The 21,702-nt window shown below is 41.8% G+C and overlaps 1 protein-coding gene across 1 annotated transcript in view; it reads right to left on the bottom strand.

Annotated features, from left to right (window-relative positions):
- Window positions 1-21,702, bottom strand: part of BMP6 (bone morphogenetic protein 6) — a 278,729-nt gene that overhangs the window by 10,273 nt on the left and 246,754 nt on the right. Inside the window, exon 5 of the mRNA XM_082258764.1 lies at window positions 2,902-2,978. Within this exon, the coding sequence (XP_082114890.1) occupies window positions 2,902-2,978 (77 nt within the window). The remainder of the gene's footprint in view (window positions 1-2,901; window positions 2,979-21,702) is intronic.

Raw genomic sequence — 21,702 nt, 5'->3', positions numbered from 1 at the left:
GTATGGCCAGCCTTAGACAGACTTTACTAACAAATTAATCCAGCTAACAATTTTTGCAAAAAGTTACAGCAACAGTTCTTTTTTCTTTTGGGATAAAGGTTTAAAAAGCAAATAAAAGCTGCCTGTTTTAAGCACCCCTTTCAGTGGTAAATTGTTTGACTCAACCCTCTAATTTAATATTTTCAATAAAAATATTGGAAATAAATAAAAACAGACTTAGTAACTGTACCACCAGGTACAAATAATGGAAAAAAAGACTAAAATTTGAAAACGAATGCAGCCACATCTAACAGCTGGTAAGCCACAGTATATTACATTTTTGTTTGGGGGTTTAATACTCCGGAAAAGCAGGGCTGGATCTAGACTGTCTGAACTGGTGGTGCAAACACTTTCATTTCATCCTTGTGGTTTTTGCACCGTGGTGGTTGGGCTGGGCTTCAGTGCCTCATTGTAAGGTCCACCCTGCTAATGCCACTGATCCTGGGAGGCACAGCCCACCCCAGTACCCCCCTAGATCCAGCCCTGCTTTAAAGTGTTATTAAACCCTTAAAGACAAAGTAAACTCCAAAGACATGCTGGTAGGTTAATTGGATCCTGTCTAAATTGGCCCTAGTATGTATGAATGTGAGTTAGGGACCTTAGATTGTAAGCTCCTTGAGGGCAGGGACTGATGTGAATGTGTAATGTATATGTAAAGTGCTGCATATATTGACAGCGCTATATAAGTATAAAATAAAATAAGTATAATAAATAAATAAAAGCATAATTCGCATACTTATCATCTTAGATTGTAAGCTCTAATGAGCAGGGCCCTCTGATTCCTACTGTATGAAAGTATATTGTATTTGTACTGTCTACCCTCAAGTTGTAAAGCGCTGCGTAAACTGTCGGCGCTATATAAATACTATATAATAATAATGTTGATGTTTTTTTGCACATCCTATCCTTTTAGCAGAATTCTACATCCAACTTGATGCTTCTATACTTCCTCTTACAGGGAGGCTGTGCTTCTATTCAGGGTCTCCCTTGAGCCCCAGGATAGCAACCCTAACATGCGTGCTTCTGGCCAGCACTGAAGGCCTTACTTTATGTCACTTTACTTTATGTCACTTTACTTTATGTCAACCCTTCTTTTCCCACTAGGCCAGTGATCGAGAGCAGCTCTGTTCCAGCTACCCTTCTGTAAGCAACATGACTGTATATAAACAGTGTGCGCTCCATGACGGAAAGTTAGGGGAAACACAGCAGAGAGACAACAAAGCATCTAGACACTCCTAAAGCAAATGTATTTGGGGTAAACTGGTGCAAAATGATTATAGTCAGAGCTTTTTGCTGGAAAATCGATTGTTGCTGGTGGGTCTGTTGTTGCTGTTGGGTCTATAGTTGCTGGGAGGGATCTACTGTTGCTGGGGGACCTATTGTTTTTGGGAGGGATCTATTGTTTCTGGGGGACCTACTGTTGCTGAGGGATCTATAGTTGCTGGGAGGTATCTATTGTTGTTGGGGGGGGTCTACAGTTGCTGGGAAGGTTGAATATTGTTGGGGCAGTTCTGCTGTTGCTGGGAGGGATCTATTGTTGCTGGGGGACCTATTGTTGCTGGGGGATCTATTGTTGCCTGGAGGAAATCTTTTGTTGTTGGTGGGTCCATAGTTTCTGGGAAGGTCTAATATTGTTGGGGTTAATGTTAGCGCACAAGGTGGATATTAACTAAATACAATCCATAAGTCCATTAGTGAATGTCCATAAAAAGTATCCATAAGAAGGGTGAGTGCACCTGTAAATTTTGGGGGAGGAATTGATCTGTAACATGCACTGATGGGCAAAGTGGGCTCTTCTGCAGAGTGAAGTCAACTCTGTGAGTGAGATACAAAGAAAAAAAATGAGACAAGCGCCTCTAAGTGCAGTCATTTTATTAGATCAAGCACAAATGCAAACTCACATAAGCAAAGGAAATGAAGGCTCATCTGAATGCTGGAAGCCCAATGGCGGTCGTATCACTGAAGGCGCCCAGGGTCCCAGGTATGTCGGCCGAAATGGCTGTGGGAGATGGGAAGAGGGCCAGCTTGCCTGCATTTTCCGGATGCGGCTTCACGGAGGATCTGCCTGGGACGTAACGTCAAGCAGCGCGTAACGTCATTGAAGGGCGGAAGAGGAACACAACGCGTTTCAGAGCATGCGCAGGGCCCAACTGGGCATGCTCTCTCCTTTATCAAGTGATACTTCCGCCATTGGGCTTCCAGCATTCAGATGAGCTTTCATTTCCTTTGCTTATGTGAGTTTGCACTTGTGCTTGTGTCTGACCTATTAAAATTATTGCACTTAGATGCGCTTTTCTCATTTTTCCTTTGTATCTCACTATTATGTATCCAGTATAGCTAGATGGATTCATATTTTTTTTTTTTTTTTTTAATGAGTGTTTAATTATATTTTAACCCAATATAGGCTAACATGAAGCTTAGAAGGGGACTGCACCCACAGCTCTGATGGATGAACAGAGCGGTGGGGGAACACATGGAAGGTACAGTAATTAAAGGGGGGTAATGGTGTGAATGGGCTTTCAAGAGAATTGGTCACTCAGACTAAGTCCTTTAATATATAATAATAATAAAAGTTAATAAAACTGTCTTTTTCTAAGTAAATATTGTACACTTGTATAAATCTTGTATAACAATACTAAGCTGAAGATACAAAGATTTTTCTGTTTCAATTGGATTTTTTTTTAAACATTTTACAAATATAGAAAGACATAAGAAAACAAGGCTTAAAAATCACGCCGGCATGACAGGAATAAATGTGAGTCCGCTATGCAGACGGAGTAGAATGCCAAAAAATAAGTAAGAACGACAATAAGACACAAAGATTTTTATGGATGTAAATTGATAACAATAAAAGTTCCTTACCTGCCATCCTAAATCTTGAAAACTGACATAGAGTTCATGTTTGCGGCATGCTGTTTTAAGGTCACTGCTGTTATAATCTGGGGAAATAAAATCACAATTATTATTATTATGAAACTACTGCCACAAATTATATTGCAACAGAGAAGAGTTTTCTAATTTGTGCTGTTTGGAAGCCTAGTTCTCTAGAAATCTTTAATAGATCTGTGAAAATTCACTGGGAAAATGAATACCATACACTTCTGCAAATATTACTCATTTTGGACAGTGTCCCCCTGAAGTTATTGGAAATTAGATATCACAACCCACACTATTGAATTTAGACATATCCAACTGCATTTAAGGGGAACTCCTGGCAAGATGGCCAAATAAATACCATATATTTTAATTATTTTACCTACTAAAGGGTTTGCAATTCTGTTTAGCCAGACTTGTGATACAAACATACCTACCAGACAATACAACCAGGCCCTGGACCTATCTGCAAACTAATTTGGAGTCAAGCCCCGTACACACGTACCGATTGTCGGCCGTAAATATGCGGCCAACGTCCGATCGGCCGATTGTCGGCTTGTTAGTATGATGCTTCCGACAACCGACTGCGACTTTTCGGCCGAACAAAATCTGGTGTGCAGGCTTTAAATTTTTTGTTGGCCAACAAAGAACGGCCGATTGTTCGTCAGTCAGTACAGATTTCGGCCGACAAAAATGTGATGATCAAGACTGGGCATGCTCAGTGAAGAAAAAACACACGAAAAGTTGACCAGAACATGACATCACTTCTGCAGTTGGTTGTTGTTGGCCGACAAAATTCGTGTGCAGTCTTGAGCACTTTTCAACCAACAAAACAGCACCGGACAAAAGACGGCCGATCGTTCGGCCGACAATCGGTACGTGTGTACGGGGCTTTAACCTGTAATCTGGCTTTAGATAAGCCAATTAAAAAAATATGCAGCCCAGCAATTGCCATTCACCCATAGCAAGTAATTCAATGCCCCATGCAGGGCTGTGTTTACCAGCATGGGGATGCACAGGTGTTGCATGGACACAGCTGCTGCTCCCAATGTGACATCCATGTGGGTGGGTGCATGCTGGACCCACATGGATGTCATATTGGGAGCAGCAGTTGTGTCCATGCAGCTGTTGAGTCCCAATAAACAACAGTGGGACTGCTGGCACAGGGATGCAGGCAACACCTGATAATTCCCGTGCTAGTAAAACAGAGCCCTGCATGATGCATGGATTAAATCACCCCGTGTGGACAAGGCCTTAACAATAAAAAGAAGCTTTTCCTGTAATGGTCACCTTTAATTCTTAGCTATCTCTTGCAGTACTTACTTACTACCCTTGTAGTAGTTCCACTACTAGATGCCCAGTCTTTCAGGTTGAAAAACAGCCAGTGTAACACAAACAACTTCCACTGAGCACAGACTGTCATGGACCATCCCTCTGGGGTGGTACCACTACACCTCCTGGGCTGTTAGCAAGACAAGTTAATTTACTTACACTAGTAGTAAAAATACAATAAATATTTTCTTTAACTATCATATGACTACATACATTTATGTCTTTTAATATAGCTATCTAGGATTCAACATTAACAGCTCTACCAAGAACCGGCAAAGAGGTCTTTTGCTTTGTGACATACACTATATTGTCAAAAGTATTGGACGCCTGCCTTTACACGCACATGAACTTTATTGGCATCCCAGTCTTAGTCCGTAGGGTTCAATATTGAGTTGGCCCACCCTTTGCAGCTATAACAGCTTCAACTCTTCTGGGAAGGCTGTCCACAAGGTTTAGGAGTGTGTCTATGGGAAACTTTGACCATTCTTTTAGAAGCGTATTTATGAAGTCAGGCACTGATGTTGGATGTTGGACAAGAAGGCATGGTTCGCAATCTCTGCTCTAATTCATCCCATAGATGTCCCATTGGGTTGAGGTCAGGACTATGTGCAGGCCAGTCAAGTTTCTCCGCCCCAAACTCACTCATCCATGTGTTTATGGACCTCGCTTTGTGCACTGGTGCAAATTATTTGGGGGAGGGGGATTATGTTGTGGATTTGTTTTTCAGGGGTTGGACTTGGCTCCTTAGTTACAGTGAAGGGAACACTTAACCACTCGCCGACCGCCCACAGTATATTTACTGTGGCAGTCAGCCCCTCCCGCCCCCGCTCGTTCCTGCACATTCCCACGCGTGTGACCGGCAGGCCCGATGACCGCCGGTCACTTGCGATCTCCCGGTGAAGAGGGATAAAGGCAGGCGGCTAATGTAAACAAAGCCACCTGTCATTCTCCCTGGTGTAACAGCAGAGATCATACGATCTATGTAGGATCGTATGTCTCTGTGGTTGAGCATGGATGAGCAAGTTTGGGGTGGAGGAACTTGGCTAGCCTGCACAGTCCTGACCTCAACCTGATAGAACACCTACCGGATGAATTAGAGAGGAGACTGCGAGCCAAGCCTTATCATACACAACAGTGCCTGACCTCACAGATGCGCTTCTGGAAGAATGGTCAAACATTCCCATAGACACACTCCTAAACCTTGTGGACAGCCTTCCCAGAAGACTTGAAGCTGTTATAGCTGCAAAGGGTGGGCCAAGTCAATATTGAACTCTACAGACTAGGACTGGGATGCCATTAAAATTCATGTGCGTGTAAAGGCAGGTGTCCCAATACCTTTTGTAATATAGTGTATGTGTACTTTGAGGCGGCATGTTTTTCAATAGGCCTTAGAGCAGTGATGGCGAACCTTGGCTCCCCAGATGTTTTGGAACTACATTTCCCATGATGCCCTTGTGCTCTGCAGTGTAGTTGTGTATCATGGGAAATGTAGTTCCAAAACATCTTGGGTGCCAAGGTTTGCCATCACTGCCCTAGAGCATTTTAAGTGTGCTATGTGCTATTGATTCATTAGTGGGGGGGGGTTCAGCTCCACCATGGATTAGGGACCAACAAAACGCAAGCACTTGTCTAAATGTCTAAAATAGTGAGAGAAGGAGAGCTGAACAGAAAGCTAGCAGGCATAATATGTATGCTTTGATCTCTGTGATTCGGAATTTATATTTCTATGCTTAGAAATAATTTGATGTTCAGCAAAATTTGGTTTTTGATAACTAACATTTAATTGCCTTCAATCCTGATGTCACCTAAAGGCTGGATGTGGCCCCACTGATCTTATTTTGCAACCCATGGGCCCTGGAACCAATAGACACTGTTGGCACAGTAGCCTCACTGCCAGAATTGCCGCACCATAATACAATGCCCGCACACCAGAACTGCAGAAACATATCAAAGTTCTCATACTGTCAGAACTGGAACTTAAACAAATGAAGGAAAACATTAATTACACTTGATTATACTAGTTAAATGTTGTTTTTGGGCATTCCACCACCGTTTATAAATAGTTTTTGTTATTTTGTGCTTTTTTCTTTTCCTCTTTTTACGTCTGCAGAGTCTCTTTTGCAATATGCCCACAGTCATTGCTTGCAGTAGGATGTCTGCAGTCCTGGGCTATATTTCTTTAGCATGTTCCCTCTCTATGGCATCTCTTGCCATAAGTCCTTAGTTCCCCTGACATTCTTGAATGTTTTCTGCAACATATCTGCCGTCTCTTATGGCCTTTTGTAACATGTCTGCAGTAGTGTTGCTAACCTTTAGCAGCATTTTTCTGATAGAACATGGAAAATTTACTGACGGAGCACATTTTTACTGACAAACTGAAAAATGGCAGGACTCCAACTAAAAACTAAGGCAATCGCTATTTAAACAGTATAAACACAATATGGAAACATGAACAACACCTATAACAAGCTATAAGTATCAGGGCCCTCTGATTCCTCCTGTATTGAATTGTATTGTGACTGTACTGTCTGCCCTCATGTTGTAAAGCACTGCGCAAACTGTTGGCGCTATATAAATCCTGTATAATAATAATAAGTAATTTGCCTGGTTTACATTTAAAAAGTCAACACAGCATAAAAAACTAACAGCACCTGATATTTACCGACAGTTGTAAAAATCACTGATTTTTACAAACTGTCTGTAAATTTACTGATAGTTGGCAAGCCTGATCTGCAGTCTCATCAGCTCCCGCAGCATGATGTCACTACCTATTGGGTCAATGACTTGGAACAAGTATGAAGGATGACATTTCCATGCTTGTTCCATATGAATGACTTCAGATAGTAAAGCCAGAAACTTTAATTAACCACTTAAGCGCCGGAAGATTTTACCCCCTCCCTGACCAGGCCCTATTTTGCAATTCGGCACTGCGTGATTTTAACGGACAATTGCGTGGTCGTGCAACGCTGTACCCAAATGAAATTGATGTCCTTTTTTTCCCACAAACAGAGCTTTCTTTTGGTGGTATTTAATCACCTGTGCGATTTTTACTTTTTGCGCTATAAACAAAAAAAGAGTGTAAATTTTGAAAAAATAACAATATTTTTCACATTTTTTTATATGAAATTCCCCCCCAAAAAATGTAAAAATCTAATTTTTTTTTAACATTTTTGGCCAATTTGTTTTCTTCTACATATGTTTGGTAAAAAGAAAATCGCAATAAGCTTATTTTGATTGGTTTGCGCAAAAGTTATTGCGTTTACTAACTAAGGGAAAGATTTCTGTCATTTTTGGTGTTTTTATTTAGCGAGTAATGGTGGTGATCTGCGATTTTTTTTGCGGGACTGCGACATTGCGGCAGACAGATCGGACCCTTGACGGACATTTTTGACACTTTTGGGGTTACCAGTGACATTACTACAGTAATCAGTGCTATACATATGCACTGTTACTGTAAAAATTACATTGGCAGGGAAGGGGTTAACTTTATTGGTGATTAAGGGGTTAAGTGTGTCCCTAGGGGCGTGCTTCTAACTGTAAAGGGGTGTGGCTAGTGGTGTAACAACAGAGACATACGATCCTACATAGCAGGACCGTATGATCTCTGTTCTTACACAGGGGAGAATGACAGGCGGCTTTGTTTACATTAGCTGCCTGCCTTTCTCCCTCTCCACGGGGAGATCGCAAATGACCGGCGGACATCGGGTCCGCCGGTCACACGCGCAGACTGCTTAGGGAACGAGCGGGGGTGGGAGCGCGCCTCTAGCGGCGCGCGCTCGCCCCCTAGAGGCTCACAGGCTAGTGACATAGTCTTACGTCACTTTGCCTGTGAGGGGCTGACCGCCGCCGTAAATAGTCGTGCGGCGGTCGGCAAGTGGTTAAGGGTGCATTCACAATTGCAAATGCACCCTGTTGGCGATTACATGCGAGAACCTCAGTGCGGGTAGGCAGCCCCATTGGAAGCAATGGGAGGCTGCCGGCAATCGCAGCCAATTGCGCCGACTCGCATGTAATCTCTCAAGCTGCGATTACATCCGTGTGTTCAGCATCTAATCTGCATCCAGACAAATCACTCGCATGTGATTGCAGCATGAGAAATTATATGTAAGTCTATAGGGTTTTTTTTTTTGTTAGGAAAACTGGAGAGTGCAAAATCTGGTGCAACTCTGCATAGAAACCAATCAGTATCCAGGTTTTATTGCCAAAACCTAATTGAGCAAGCTGAAGTTATGGGCCATACACAACTATAAGATTTTCTGAAGACTTTTTCCTTTAGATTTACCAAAACCATATAATATGAGGTCAAACCTAAACACTTTCAATTTGTATGCAATCTGGCAGGCCCTTGCACTACATAGAAAAGGTAAATCTGAAGGAAAAAGTCTTCAGAAAATCTCATAGTGTGTATGGCCCTTTAGAAGGTAATTAGCTACAATGCACAGCTGTACCAGATTCTGAGTGCACCAGTTTTAGTAAATTTACCCCTACCTTACCCTATGTTATTGCATCTATTGCATCTATGTGATTAGATGCAGGACCCAACAGCTTCCTATTGCGTTCAATGGGGCTGCCTACTCGCAGCTAATCATGGGAACACCTGCTGGGGTAATCTGCGGCAGGGTGCATTCGCAAGTGTGAATGCACCCTGTAGAAATGGCATCTCCCATTTCTGTCTTCACAGGTTTACTTTGAAATAAAATGCATTTAAAATTACACGGGTACAGCTATTAGGATTTTTTTGTTTTGTATGTGTGGGAATTTTCTGCTTCTCAGCTATGTTTAATTTGCCCATTGATTAATTACAGTGGAATCATTAAGTGCATTATGTTTCCTCTGGCTTCTGTATCTGTTAATTAAAAACAAACAGAATTATAGTAATTGTTCATCTACCCTCTTTGTTTCATTAAAGCGTGGTTCATACTATAGTGTTCCAGTTTCAGCAAAATTCAATTTGGCCAAGCATGTCTGTGTAGCAGAGCCAATTGTTTCTTTCGCTGTTTAGATTAGAAAAAATATATGACTGAAAACAAATGTAATCCAGATATCTGTATTCAATTCTAATGCACAAGTAACCATTCTCCAGCCGACCACTCTGGAACTAGTACTGCTGCCTTGTTGTAACTCTTGTCTGGTGAAGCAGTGGGTCCACACTAAAAGCCCGTACACACGATAAGAGAAAATTCGTCCGACGACCGATCTGTCGATTTTCGGATTGTTAGTATGGTGCTTTCGACAGCCGACTCCGACTTTTCGGCTGACAAAATCCTGATGTGCAGGCTATATAATTTTTGTCGTCCGTAATACAACGTCCGATTATCGTCTCATTAGTACAGATTTTGACAGAAAAAAATCTTAAGAGCAAGACTAGGCATGCTCAGAGACGAAAGAACACAAACAAAACAGTCCAACACATGACATCACTTCTGAAGTAGAATTCTGTGGAACGGGAAAATTCGTATGAAAATAACCTCTTCACTTTCCACATCAGACTAGCATGCCACAAAAAACGGACGACAGATCGTTCGATAATCTGATCGTGTGTACGGGGCTTAACACATGGGATTGTGCTCAGACCAGCAATCCTATAGATGTTTCTCAGTCTGATACTATGCAACACTTGACTTACCAAGACAAAAGGCACCAGACCTCTTCATTTATGTGATGCAGCAGTTTCCCTTTGCTTTGCACACGTACAAGTTGCTCTGGTAACTTCCTAATTCATGCTCCTGAGGACTTTTTACAATTTTTTTTTTGTTTTACTACTTTGCTGCATACACTACCTCACCACTGCTCCAGTTATCCAACACTTGTCAGGGATTCCTCAATAAATGTTAGCTTCACTCCTAATTATTAGACTCCCCACTCTGTGAAAAGAATGAGCTCTATTATTCGCTAGTGAAGAATTTCCAGGTTTATTTTTAATCTGATTGTGTCTCTTCTGCAGGCTCCCCTGCAGTTCTATACAAGGGAGGACTGGGCTGGGGAGCATTAGAGAAGATACTTCAACATTCAGACATAGATCAGGGAAGGACTCAGAATCTGTAACACATGGTAGGCACTATATAGTCACCTACATCCTGTTCAAACCAGCAATCACAACATCTGGCAGAGAGAAACCTTCCAGCACCAACTTATTTTCCAGCTGTTTGAATAAGCCATGACATTTCAGAACACCTACGTTTTATCATGCCTCACCATGATCAGCCAATGCCTCACCATGATCAGTCAGTGCCTTGCATGGTACACTATTTAGCCCACAGAAATCTGTGTCATGAAAGGGCTAGTTGGTTGTGATTGTTCCCCAGGCTATGGATTTCTTGTCCTATCTTGGTTCTTGTCCTTATTGGAGGACTCTATGCAGTCGGCATTAGGCCTGTCTTGGAATAATGATGCTCTTATGGTCGTGGTTTGTGAAGTGTTGATATCACAGGGCCCTAAAGGACTGATATCTATACTTTACTCACAATTTGAGGCCAAGGTATGTAGCAATACATTGAGAGTATGGGAGATGATCATCCCGAATATGACGGATGAGAGGTGGGAAGAGATTTGCTGCATACAGTTGACGGTTTCACCAGCAGCTGACAATAGGCGAATTCAATTATACATGATACATCAAGTATACCTTAGCCCATGTAGATTACTTGGAATGGGGTGCATGGCCACATCAAATTGTCTGAGATGCCACCAGATTTCTTACATTTTTTTTTTTTTTTTTTAATTCAATACATTTTTATTGAAATTTCAAGAGTATAAAACGAACAGTAGTGTAACAAACAATCAAACATGTCCAGTCCAAGTATACAAAGACTCCATAGGATATCAAGGTCAAACAACATTCCATGTTACAATACCATACATGTGAGTATAACATCTTCACAGAGGTGTAATCAGCGGCCTGACGTCACCCCTCCGGATCCCGAAACCCCTTGGGAACAATGACTCCGGGTCTAGGGGACAACGCCAGTCACTCCAGCTTAAATGGGTATAAGTTACAATAGAGTAATGTGGAAAGGTAAATCAGGATACTCTATCAGAGGGTGTAAGATTTCTTACATTTAATGTGGCACTGTGATCTCATTTTAGGGTATTGGAAGCAAGTAACAGAAAAGCTGTCAATTGTATTGGTTAGATCAATTCCATGTACTGCTGAGGTGTGTTTGTTGGGATTACTAGACATACTAAGATTCTAGATTCTAGCCTAGACATGCTAAGATTCTATTGCAGGAAACATTATTTCTGGCACGGAAGCAAATTGCTGTAAAATGGATGCAAGTGGCACCACCCTCAGTAAATAAATGGATTAAAGCAGTTAATCAAATACTACCCTATGATAAGATAATGTATGAGCATAGAGGAGTGACACAAAAATATAAGAGGATATGGGATGTATGGACTAATGCTAATGTTACTTTAGGAATGGAAGATTTGTAGTAAAAAGCGATTTTAAGAAAGGAGGGCAGAGGGGGAAGAGAGGAGAGGAGAGGAAAGGAAAGGAAAGGAAAGGGGGAAGGGAAAAAAAAGAGAAAGAAAAATGCCACAAGGAGGTGTTGATAAATGGTGAACAGCGACAACCAGGTTAAAAGTATTAGTCCCCGTTCACACTGGGGCGACCTGTGAGGCGACCTGGTCGCCTCACAGGTCGCCGTAGGTCGCCTTCCATAGGAAAGCTGTGGACCCGTTCTAATAGGAGCGACACAAGTCGCTCCGACTTAGAAAAAGGGTCCGGAGCTTCTTTGGGGCGACCCGGAGCGACCGTCATAGACTTCAATGTTATGAAGTCCGTGCCGGCCGCTCCGAGGTCGCCCCGGGAAGTCGGATCGCCCCAATGTGAACAGGGCCTTAGAGTTCTATGGATAGTTATTAGTTGTTTTGAGAGTTTTGAATGAAGGGTTCTCCTTGGGGGACTAAAATGTATCTATGAAACTGTAAAGGATATACATATTGCATAAACATATGTTGTTAGATTTTGCAATAAAGAGTATTTGAAAAAAAAAAAAAAAGTGGAACTAAGGTAAACTAAAAAACAATATGTTATAAAACCCTGCCTTCAATCCTGATGTGACCTAAGGGCTGGATGTGGCCCTACTCATCTTATTTTGCAACCCTTGGCCCTGGAACCAATAGACACTGTTGGCACAGTAGCCTCACTGCCAGAATTGCCGCACCATAATACTATGTCCACACGCCAGAACTGCAGAAACATATCAAAGTTCTCATACTGTCAGAACTGGAACTTAAACAAATGAATGAAAACAATAATTACACTTGATTACACTAGTTAAATGTTGTTGTTGGTCATTCCACCACTATGTATAAATAGTTTTTGTTTTTCTGTGCTTTTTTTCTTTTCCTTTTTATGTCTGCAGTATTTGACTCTATCTTGCAGTATGCCCACAGTCATTGCTTGCCGCAGGATGTCTGCAGTCCTGGGCTATATTTCTATGGCATCTCTTGCAATAAGTCCTTAGTTCCTCACTGTGTTTCTCTGTCATTCTTTGACTGTTTACTGCAGCATACGTGCCGCCACTGATGGTCTTCTGTAACGTGTCTGCAGCAGTGTTGCCACCCACGTTTTGCCATGCCTCACCATGATCACTCAGTGCCTTTCATGATTCACTTTATTTAGCCCACAGAAATCTATCTGTAATGAAAGCGCTAGTTAGTTGTGACTGTTCCCCAGGCTACTGATTTCTTGTCCTATCCTGGTTCTTGTCCTTACTGGAGGACCCTATGCAGTCAGCTCAAGGCTTGTCTTAGAATAATGATGCTTTTATGGCCATAATTTGTGAGGTTAAAGTAAAACTAAGGTCAAAAACGAAAAAAAAAAAAAAAATGTGATAAAACTAAGTAGGATGTAAAATATGTTTGTCTTTGTTTGTCATGTAAATGCAAGTATAAAGAGAAATTTACCTGCTCCCCCCTCCAACCTGTCAGCTTTCTTTATTGTGGAGACCACACATCTTCCTCATTTTCCAAATGTTTCCGTTGTCCCTTTTTGCATTATGCCATTATTGAGGAGATGATGTCAATAGGGGGTGTTGCTTTCTTTCCTTAGAAAGCCCTAGTGTGTCAATCAACTTGGAAGACATGCAAAGGCTCCACCCACTCTTCTTATATTTAGTCTGCTTATCCCCCCCATATGCCCTTCCCATGTCCCCTTTGCCTCAGCCCACTTCCCATTAAATCATGGGACACAGACGCCAGCATAGTGAAGGGCAATGACGTGCAAGACTCCTCCCAGCAGCACTATCTGAATCCAGCGATATAGGCTCAGGGAGGGGGGTTCGAGCAAGTAATTGAAGGTGTAAAATGAGGTAACCATACTTTTATTTATTATATATATATTTTTTTTAATCAGAAAGGAGTTTATTAAAAAAAAAAAAAAAAAAAAGAAAGGAGTTTATTAAGCCACAACAAAACAAGAGCAGAGAAAAAAATAATATCATCTTACATTAGAGATACCTTTGTATACAATGTGAGTACAAAAAAGGAATGCTCAGCAAAATTCACAAAATAGATGAGCATTCGGTTTTCAATAAAGTGCAAATAGTTATAAAATACAGTAATGGTCAATTTAGTGCCATTATTCTCATATCAAATACGTAGGATTCCAAAGAGTACAAACATTAAACCAAAAAAAATAAAAAATTACAAAAGGGGACGAACAAAAAAAGGGTAAACAAACTAAGAAAAACAATACCGTCCTACTGTGAACCCAAATCCAAAATCTACATTCCCCTACATAAGAGTTAAAGTCAAGTCTCACCAAAAGGACAAATCAATACAGGGGCGTAACTACAGGGGTTGCAATCGCTACCAGGCCCCATGCTCCAGGGGGCCCGGTAGCAAACCAGTGGGTGAACTTCCAGGATCGCAAAGGTCACACTTGCGACCGGACCCTGGCATTGCACCACTGTGGGGAGGCCCCAAGATTGCAGGAAGGGGGCCCACAAGATTGCAGGAAGGGGGCCCACTGCAGAACTTGTGAAAGAATCCTGCTGCGGGACCGTAATAAAAGGCCATGCAACAAGTGTAAAGAGCCCCAGGATTAGTGGGAAGAGCCCTGGGCTTGAAGGTAAGGGCCCCGGCCAGGGGTCTGGGGGGCCCTTCATGGTTTCTTGCATCAGGGCCCTGAAGGTTCTAGTTACGCCTCTGAATCAATAGATCAGTTGCAAATACTCTAGTCATCCCATATCAGAGCTATAAACTAAACTAATGTATCTGTTTCCTACACCTGTAACAGTCGGTCCAGTATCAATTGAGGAGGAGCAAGTACCAGAAATTCAAGCAGGCTTGCCATATAGAGTGAAATTTACGATGTGCTCCTCTATGTTGATGTGTCAATTTTTGAAACAGTGTTCAAGTCTAGTTCACAACTGATAATGGGATATGCCAGCACAGTACAGACAAAGATAACTATGGTAAACGCAGCTTCACAGCCCCTTCATAAACAAAGAGAAGTATGATTTTTCTGCACTGGGGTTATCGGAAAAGAGCATCTAAAACTGTAAGCAGCAATTTTTTTAATATTTTTTAGGTTATGCTATTTGAATGAAAACATGTAACAGATATAATGTAGGTATTATTCCAATTTGACTGCAAAAGTGAAAAAATACAAACAAGTGACAAATATTTTCTGGGTTAAACATTTTTACAATTCCAGTACTGAAGGAACATCAAAAACCAAGCTCTTGAATGGTAAGCATGAAAATTTCCTGGTTTAGAAGGAAAAGGTCCAGGTTATTAAAAAAATAAAAAATAATTAGGGGAGTGGAGGACGTTAATTATGAAAGCGTTTACAAGCGCTTGATTTATTCTCCCTGGAGAAGAGATGCCTGAGAGGGGACATGATAGCAATTTACAAATATCTCAACGGTGATCTCAACATAGTAAAAAAAACTATTCAGTCGCAAGGATTGCATGAAAACACAAGGCCACACAATGCAATTAGAGGAAAAGCGTTTTAACCTCAGGCAACGCAGGGGGGTTCTTTACTGTTAGGGCTACGAGACTGTGGAATTCTCTACCACAAAAGGTAGTTACTGCAGGAAGTATGGCTACTTTCAAAAGACTCTTGGACGTACATCTCAAGGATCAGAACATTCAGGGGTATGAGAGATGATTATGGCCACACACACCTACACAGGTTGAACTGGATGGACTATTGTCTTTATTCAACCTCAACTACTATGTAACTATGTTATTTAAAACTTTGATTAGTGATAGACCACAAAAAATCAATTCCTTTTTTTTCCTTTGGCTTGCCCTGTCTTCTTTTGGTTCACCTTCACCACCCCATATATCCAACATAACATCAACTGTCTGAGGTCTTCTCAGAATTACTACTACTGCCTCAAATAATTGTGAGATCAACCTCTTACCAGGTACTGCTTCTCTGGTTACCCCAAACTCTAGTAATAGCTTACTATATAAAACAAAAAAAAACGTGATGCAGGGTTTCACTCACAAATCCTCCCCCCCAGATTGGAAAAAGTTCCTTTTGTGAAGAAAAATAAAAAACAGGTGTACTTAAAATCAAAGTCTAAACAGAATGATCAAAAAAAATATTACTGTCACTTGTTAGCAAAGCCTTTGGTTTTATACAATGAGCAACTAATTTCTCGCTCACGATTAAAACGGAGCTCCAGTAATTTTTTGCGTTTATTAAAAATGTAATAAATATACAGTCACCTGTCCCAGGATCCAGTGATGGGGTCACCCGAACCATTTCAACCCTGGGCACCCGGGTGTGACAGCATGCGGCTTTACAGCCGGGTGCACACTGCGCATGCCTTTTGAATGACCGGCAATTTTCTGGGACCTGTGATGTGTCCCAGAAGACTGCAGGGTGAGAGGAAAACCCCTGCTTGGATTGCCTAGGTGATCCAAGCAGAAGTAGGAGTGGGCACCTGTCAAAACTAGCTACCCGCTCCTCCCAAAAAAATGACATGCCAAATGTGGCAGGGGAGGGGGGAGGAGTGCTTAAAGCTGAACTTCCCCTTTTGGGTGGAGCTCCGCTTTAATATTATTGGCAGCTTGCTTTGCATACTGCTCTGGGTGAATCCTCTGCAGCCTTCACTTTTAACTCTGACCCACATTACCCACAGCACTATGAAAAATGAATTTCAATAATTTCTCTTCTCTTCAAAACTGTTTTCCACATCATATCAGTAATATTTCATTGTCCTCCTCTGTGGGTCCTAAATCCATAACATAAATTCTCTAATGGATTAGCAGGCATTATCAAAATTTGTAAATTAGTATGGTTAGCACTTTCACCTAGCAGCAAGAGGGTCGCTGGTTCGAATCCCAACCACGACACTACCTGCCTGGAGTTTGCATGTTCTCCCTGTGCCCGCGTGGGTTTCCTCCGGGTACTCCGGTTTCCTCCCACACTCCAAAGACATGCTGGTAGGTTAATTGGATCCTGTATAAAAAAAATTGGCCCTACTGTGTATGTATGAATGTGAGTTAGGGACCTTAGATTGTACGCTCCTTGAGGGCAGGGACTGATGTGAATGTACAATGTATATGTAAAGCGCTGCGTAAATTGACAGCGCTATATAAGTACCTGAAATAAATAAATAATAAATATCACTCGCGCCACTGGTGTGTCCAATGTGGATATCAATCAAATGTATAAAATGGGAGCTGCTAGTTCAAAACAATGTGTATTGTAAGAAAGTGCAGGTAGGTAAAACTGCGCTAGCCCTATATTGAAAAAAAAAATTATATTGCGTGGTGCTAATGTGACAATAGATAAGTCTTAAAACAAATTATGTGTACCATCCATAGGTAATTGGTTTTAAGGTGTAATGAATGAATCAACAGTAAGATATCACCATACATATACCAATTCCTTCCAAATAATATAAAGTGCAATGTGCTATTATTGATTGCTCAATAAATAGATAATACAATTTATAAAAGTAAAAAGGTGAATAAAAACCAGCCCAATGTGCTCTAAAAAATTTCAACGTGAAAAAACATTTTTTTTAAAAATATAAAATGCAGGGAAAAGCAATGATGTCCTACAAACCAATCATGCCTAAAATTCATAAAGTCCGTGCTACAATAGTGCTGATACGAGGTGCAAATGTGCAATGAACAAAAGTCTTTTCATGTGACTCTTAAAAGTGCCGGTGCATACATATATGCAACAGTGGTGTGACCCTCCGCTTCAGTGTAGGATGGTAAGAATTCCCACTTACCAGATCTGGTGGATTCCAGGTGGCGTATGCCAGCAGGAATCAGTAAAATTACCAAAATTTGCCCCTAAGCCCCTTCTGGAGCATGTCCCATCATTATTTTTTTTTTTTGTCTTTTTTTTTGTAGTGAGAAGCAGCTTTAAATACTCCCTGTGACATCAACACTAGACTTGTAAAATTCATGTGGGGGCAGGAGCTGGGAGCTCATTTCCGTTTGACATAGGAGTGCTCCCAGATCTACATTTTCCAAGAGCCTTTTCCCTAAACACAGTGGGTGTGCCGGCTCTTTGCAATCAAGGCAGCAAAAATGATTGCATGCAAATGCAGTGGGACAGAGAGGGATGGGAGATAGGCAGATCTCTGTAATATAGCAGACAGGGCAACAACACTGGTGTGGATTTCAGTTCAGATAAGGCACTGTTATCAGTCTGCACAGGACGCTAGGAGCACCCTAGATTTCTGGAAGACCAACTAAATTTTGTCTGTACTTGCCATATTTATAAAACACAATATATTATCCTAGAAACTTCTGACAGGTTCCTCTCTAGATGAAACCTGTTTTTTTCCAGGAAGTCCTCTGTGAATATACTGTTCCTTCTCACATTGTTTTTATAGGCAGGGTGTGGATAAAAGCTCATTTCTACATAGCGCAAAATCCATTATTAGATATTGTGCTAAACTTATCTTTGGCATACCACCCTCTATCCTAAGATATTAAATAGACCGGTCAATCAGGTTTTGAAACAAGTTCAACCTCTACACCGCCAAAATTATTGGGTTGATTTGTTTTCCTGGGCAAAATTTACATGTAGCAGCCATGTCAGTGACTCTTTAGAATCTTTGTTGGTTAACCACTTAAGCCCCGGAAGATTTTACCCCCTTCCTGACCAGGGCCTTTTTTGCGATTCGGCACTGCGTGACTTTAATGGACAATTGCGCGGTCATGCGACGCTGTACCTAAACGAATTTGGCGTCCTTTTTTTCCCACAAACAGAGCTTTCTTTTGGTGGTATTTGATCACCTGTGCGATTTTTTGATCATGCACTATAAACAAAAAAAGAGCGTCAATTTTGCAAAAATAACAATATTTTTCAAATTATTTTATATGAAATTCCCCCCCCAAAAAAATGTAAAAATCAAAATTTTTTAACATTTTCGGCCAATTTGTTTTATGCTACATATGTTTGGTAAACAAAAATCGCAAAAAGCGTATTTTGATTGGTTTGCGCAAAAGTTATCGCATTTACTAACAAAGGGAAAGATTTTTGTCATTTTTGTTGTTTTTTTTTTTAACGAGTAATGGCGGCGATCTGCGATTTTTTTTTGCGGGGCTGCAATATTGCGGCGGACAGATCGGACCCTTGACTGACATTTTTGACACTTTTGGGGTTACCAGTGACATTACTGCAGTAATCAGTGCTATACATATGCACTGTTACTGTAAAAATGACACTGGCAGTGAAGGAGTTAACTGTATTGGAGAAGGAGGGGTTAAGTGTGTCCTAGGGGCGTGTTTCTAACTGTGATTGGACATGGCTACTGGTGTTTAAGAACAGAGATCAATGGTCCTACATAGTAGAACCGTGTGATCTCCATTTTTACACAGGGGAGAATGACAGGCGGCTTGTTTACATTAGCCGCCTGCCTTTCTCCCTTCACGGCAAACGATCGCGAGTGACCGGCGGACAACGGGTCACACGCACTGACTTGTTAGGGAACGAGCCGGGGCGGGCGCGCTCCTCAGAGGGCGCGCGCTCGCCTGCTATTGGCTCACAAGCGAGTGACAGGCTAGTGACGTACCGGTACGTCACTTTGCCTGGCCGGGGCTGACCGCCGCAGTATATGTACTTGCGGCGGTCGGCAAGTGGTTAATTTTGTATAGGTGCCTTATCTTAAAGTTGCTAATCTTTTTGTGCCTCTTCTGATGTGCAAGCTGCCAGTACAGCCCATGCAAAAGAAGTAAGAGTTAAGGTGTGTTAGTCACCTCGTCTGGACCTAACTCCTCATCTCACCTAACTCCAGTTCATACCTCCACTATCAGCTCTACCCCTCCCTCCTGTAGCCCCCCCTCATGTATTGTTGGCTTGTTCACTCAAAAAAAATTAACAAATAATGCACTTTTTTGCAGGTAAAAAAATGTGCATTTTTTATTTTTGTTGCAGGAGCCTGGAAAGCATTGCACCAGTGATTAGCAGATCGTTGATGGCATGCAGGACTCCTGCACACTGTCAGTCTATGGGCATACTCATACATTCCGGACCGGAACACTCAATGAACTACCACGGCGCTGTCATTGAGAACTTCAAGCTGACAGCCACTAAGGATGTCGGGGCTTGTAGTTCAATCAGACACACAAAGCTGTGTGTCTGAATGACATGGCTGTGTGGGCGGAGCCACACATGGCTGCCCTGCTTTAAAACAGTGGCAGTTAGTATGGGGAACTTTTCCCCATCCTGTTGCCACAAGGAGAGTGGGAAGTGGGCGATGGCTGCAGCATTGGGAACATTTTACTTGTTACACCTTAAAACCGGATGGAACGTGTCACATGTTCCCAAAAGTGAACTTATTCTTTAAATTTTGTATACTTTTGAGAAGTGTTTAGTAATGACACTCCTGATATAGTTAAAGGGCAAACATTTCTAAACCTATTACAAGACAGTTTTCTAGTCCAGTTCATAGAGGCCCCGACTATGAATGATGATGGACCTGGTAATCTCAAACCATGCAGAGCTTATTACTGTTCATATAAAAGAGCATCTGAGTAGCAGTGACCATGTTAGCTGTAAGCAACACATATGGGAAAGATAAATACACTTACAGTGGGGAAAATAATTATTTGATCCCCTGCAGATTTTGTAAGTTTGCCCACTGACAAAGAAATGAAGGGCCTTTAATTGTTATCATAGGTGTATTTTAAATGATTGAGACAGAAATATCAACCAAAAATCTAGAAAGAAACACAAAACAAATGCTATAAATTAAGTTGCAGTTCATTGAGTAAAATAAGTATTTGATCCCCAAGCAAAACATGACTTAGTACTTGGCGGAGAAACCCTTGTGAGCAAGCACAGCGTTAAGACGTTTCTTGGATTTAATAACCAGGTTTGCACACATCTCAGGAGGGATTTTGGTCCACTCTTCTTTACAGATCTTCTCTAAATCCTTAAGGTTTCTTGGCTGTCACTTGGCAACTCGAAGTTTCAGCTCCCTTCATACATTTTCTATATGATTAAGGTCTAGAGACTGACTAGACCACTCCATGACCCTAATGTGCTTCTTTTTGAGCCACTACTTTGTTGCCTTGGCGGTATGTTTTGGGTCATGCTAGAAGATCCATCCACGACCCATCTTCAGTGTTCTGGCTGAGGGAGGAAATACAAAATACATGGCCCTGTCCATTGGCCCCAAAATGGGACAAAGTTGCCCTGTACTTTTAGCATAGAAACAGCTCCAAAGCACCATGTTTCCACCTCTGTGCTTGACTGGAGGGATGGTGTTCTTAGCGTCATAGTCAGCATTTTTTTACCCTCCAAACGGGACGAGTAGAGTTAATGCCAAAGAGTTCAATTTTGGTCTCACCTGAGCACAGCACTTTCTCCCAATCCTCTGAATCATTTTGATGTTCATAGGCATTAGGCATGACTGTACTTGTACCTTTTTGAGGAGGGGGACTCGCCGTGTTTGGAGGGAGAAAACTGAGGTACACAACTTTGATGCATTGAGGGGCCAATGGATGGGGCCATGTATTGTAAAATCTTGGTTGAGAACCTTCTTCTCCCAGCCAGAACACTGAAGATGGGTCATGGAAGGGTCTTTCAGCATGATAATGACCCAAAACATACCACTAAGGCAACAAAGGAGCACAAAGATGGAAGCCACATCACAATCATCCTCAGGGGCCCCTGCAACTGGACTATATATAACCAGGTATATGTGCACAATTCTATTGGGACCATTATGCACCCCTTTAGAGTAATTTCAGACCAAGCTCAAGAACTTTACTTTACGTTTAGGTACATTACAGCGTACAAGTGCAACATTTCCTAACTATCCTGTGGCTGCTCAGACATACATGAAAAGGTGAAAGCAGCGTCTATAACTGGTGATTCCCTTGGGGTGGCAGACAAAGGCTACAACCCTCCTGATGATGACATGGACCTTCCGACTCCCATGTAGTCCTGCTCAGTGCAAGAAATGGAATTGACACCCCTTGGCCTGACCTTCCCCCTTGTAGGCACCTGTCTAC

This window comes from Pelophylax lessonae (genome assembly GCF_965119305.1).
Source record: "Pelophylax lessonae genome assembly, chromosome: 5".
Taxonomy (NCBI): Eukaryota; Metazoa; Chordata; class Amphibia; order Anura; family Ranidae; genus Pelophylax; species Pelophylax lessonae.
Note: the sequence above shows the minus strand (reverse complement) of the source record. Positions and strands in the feature narration are given on the sequence as shown.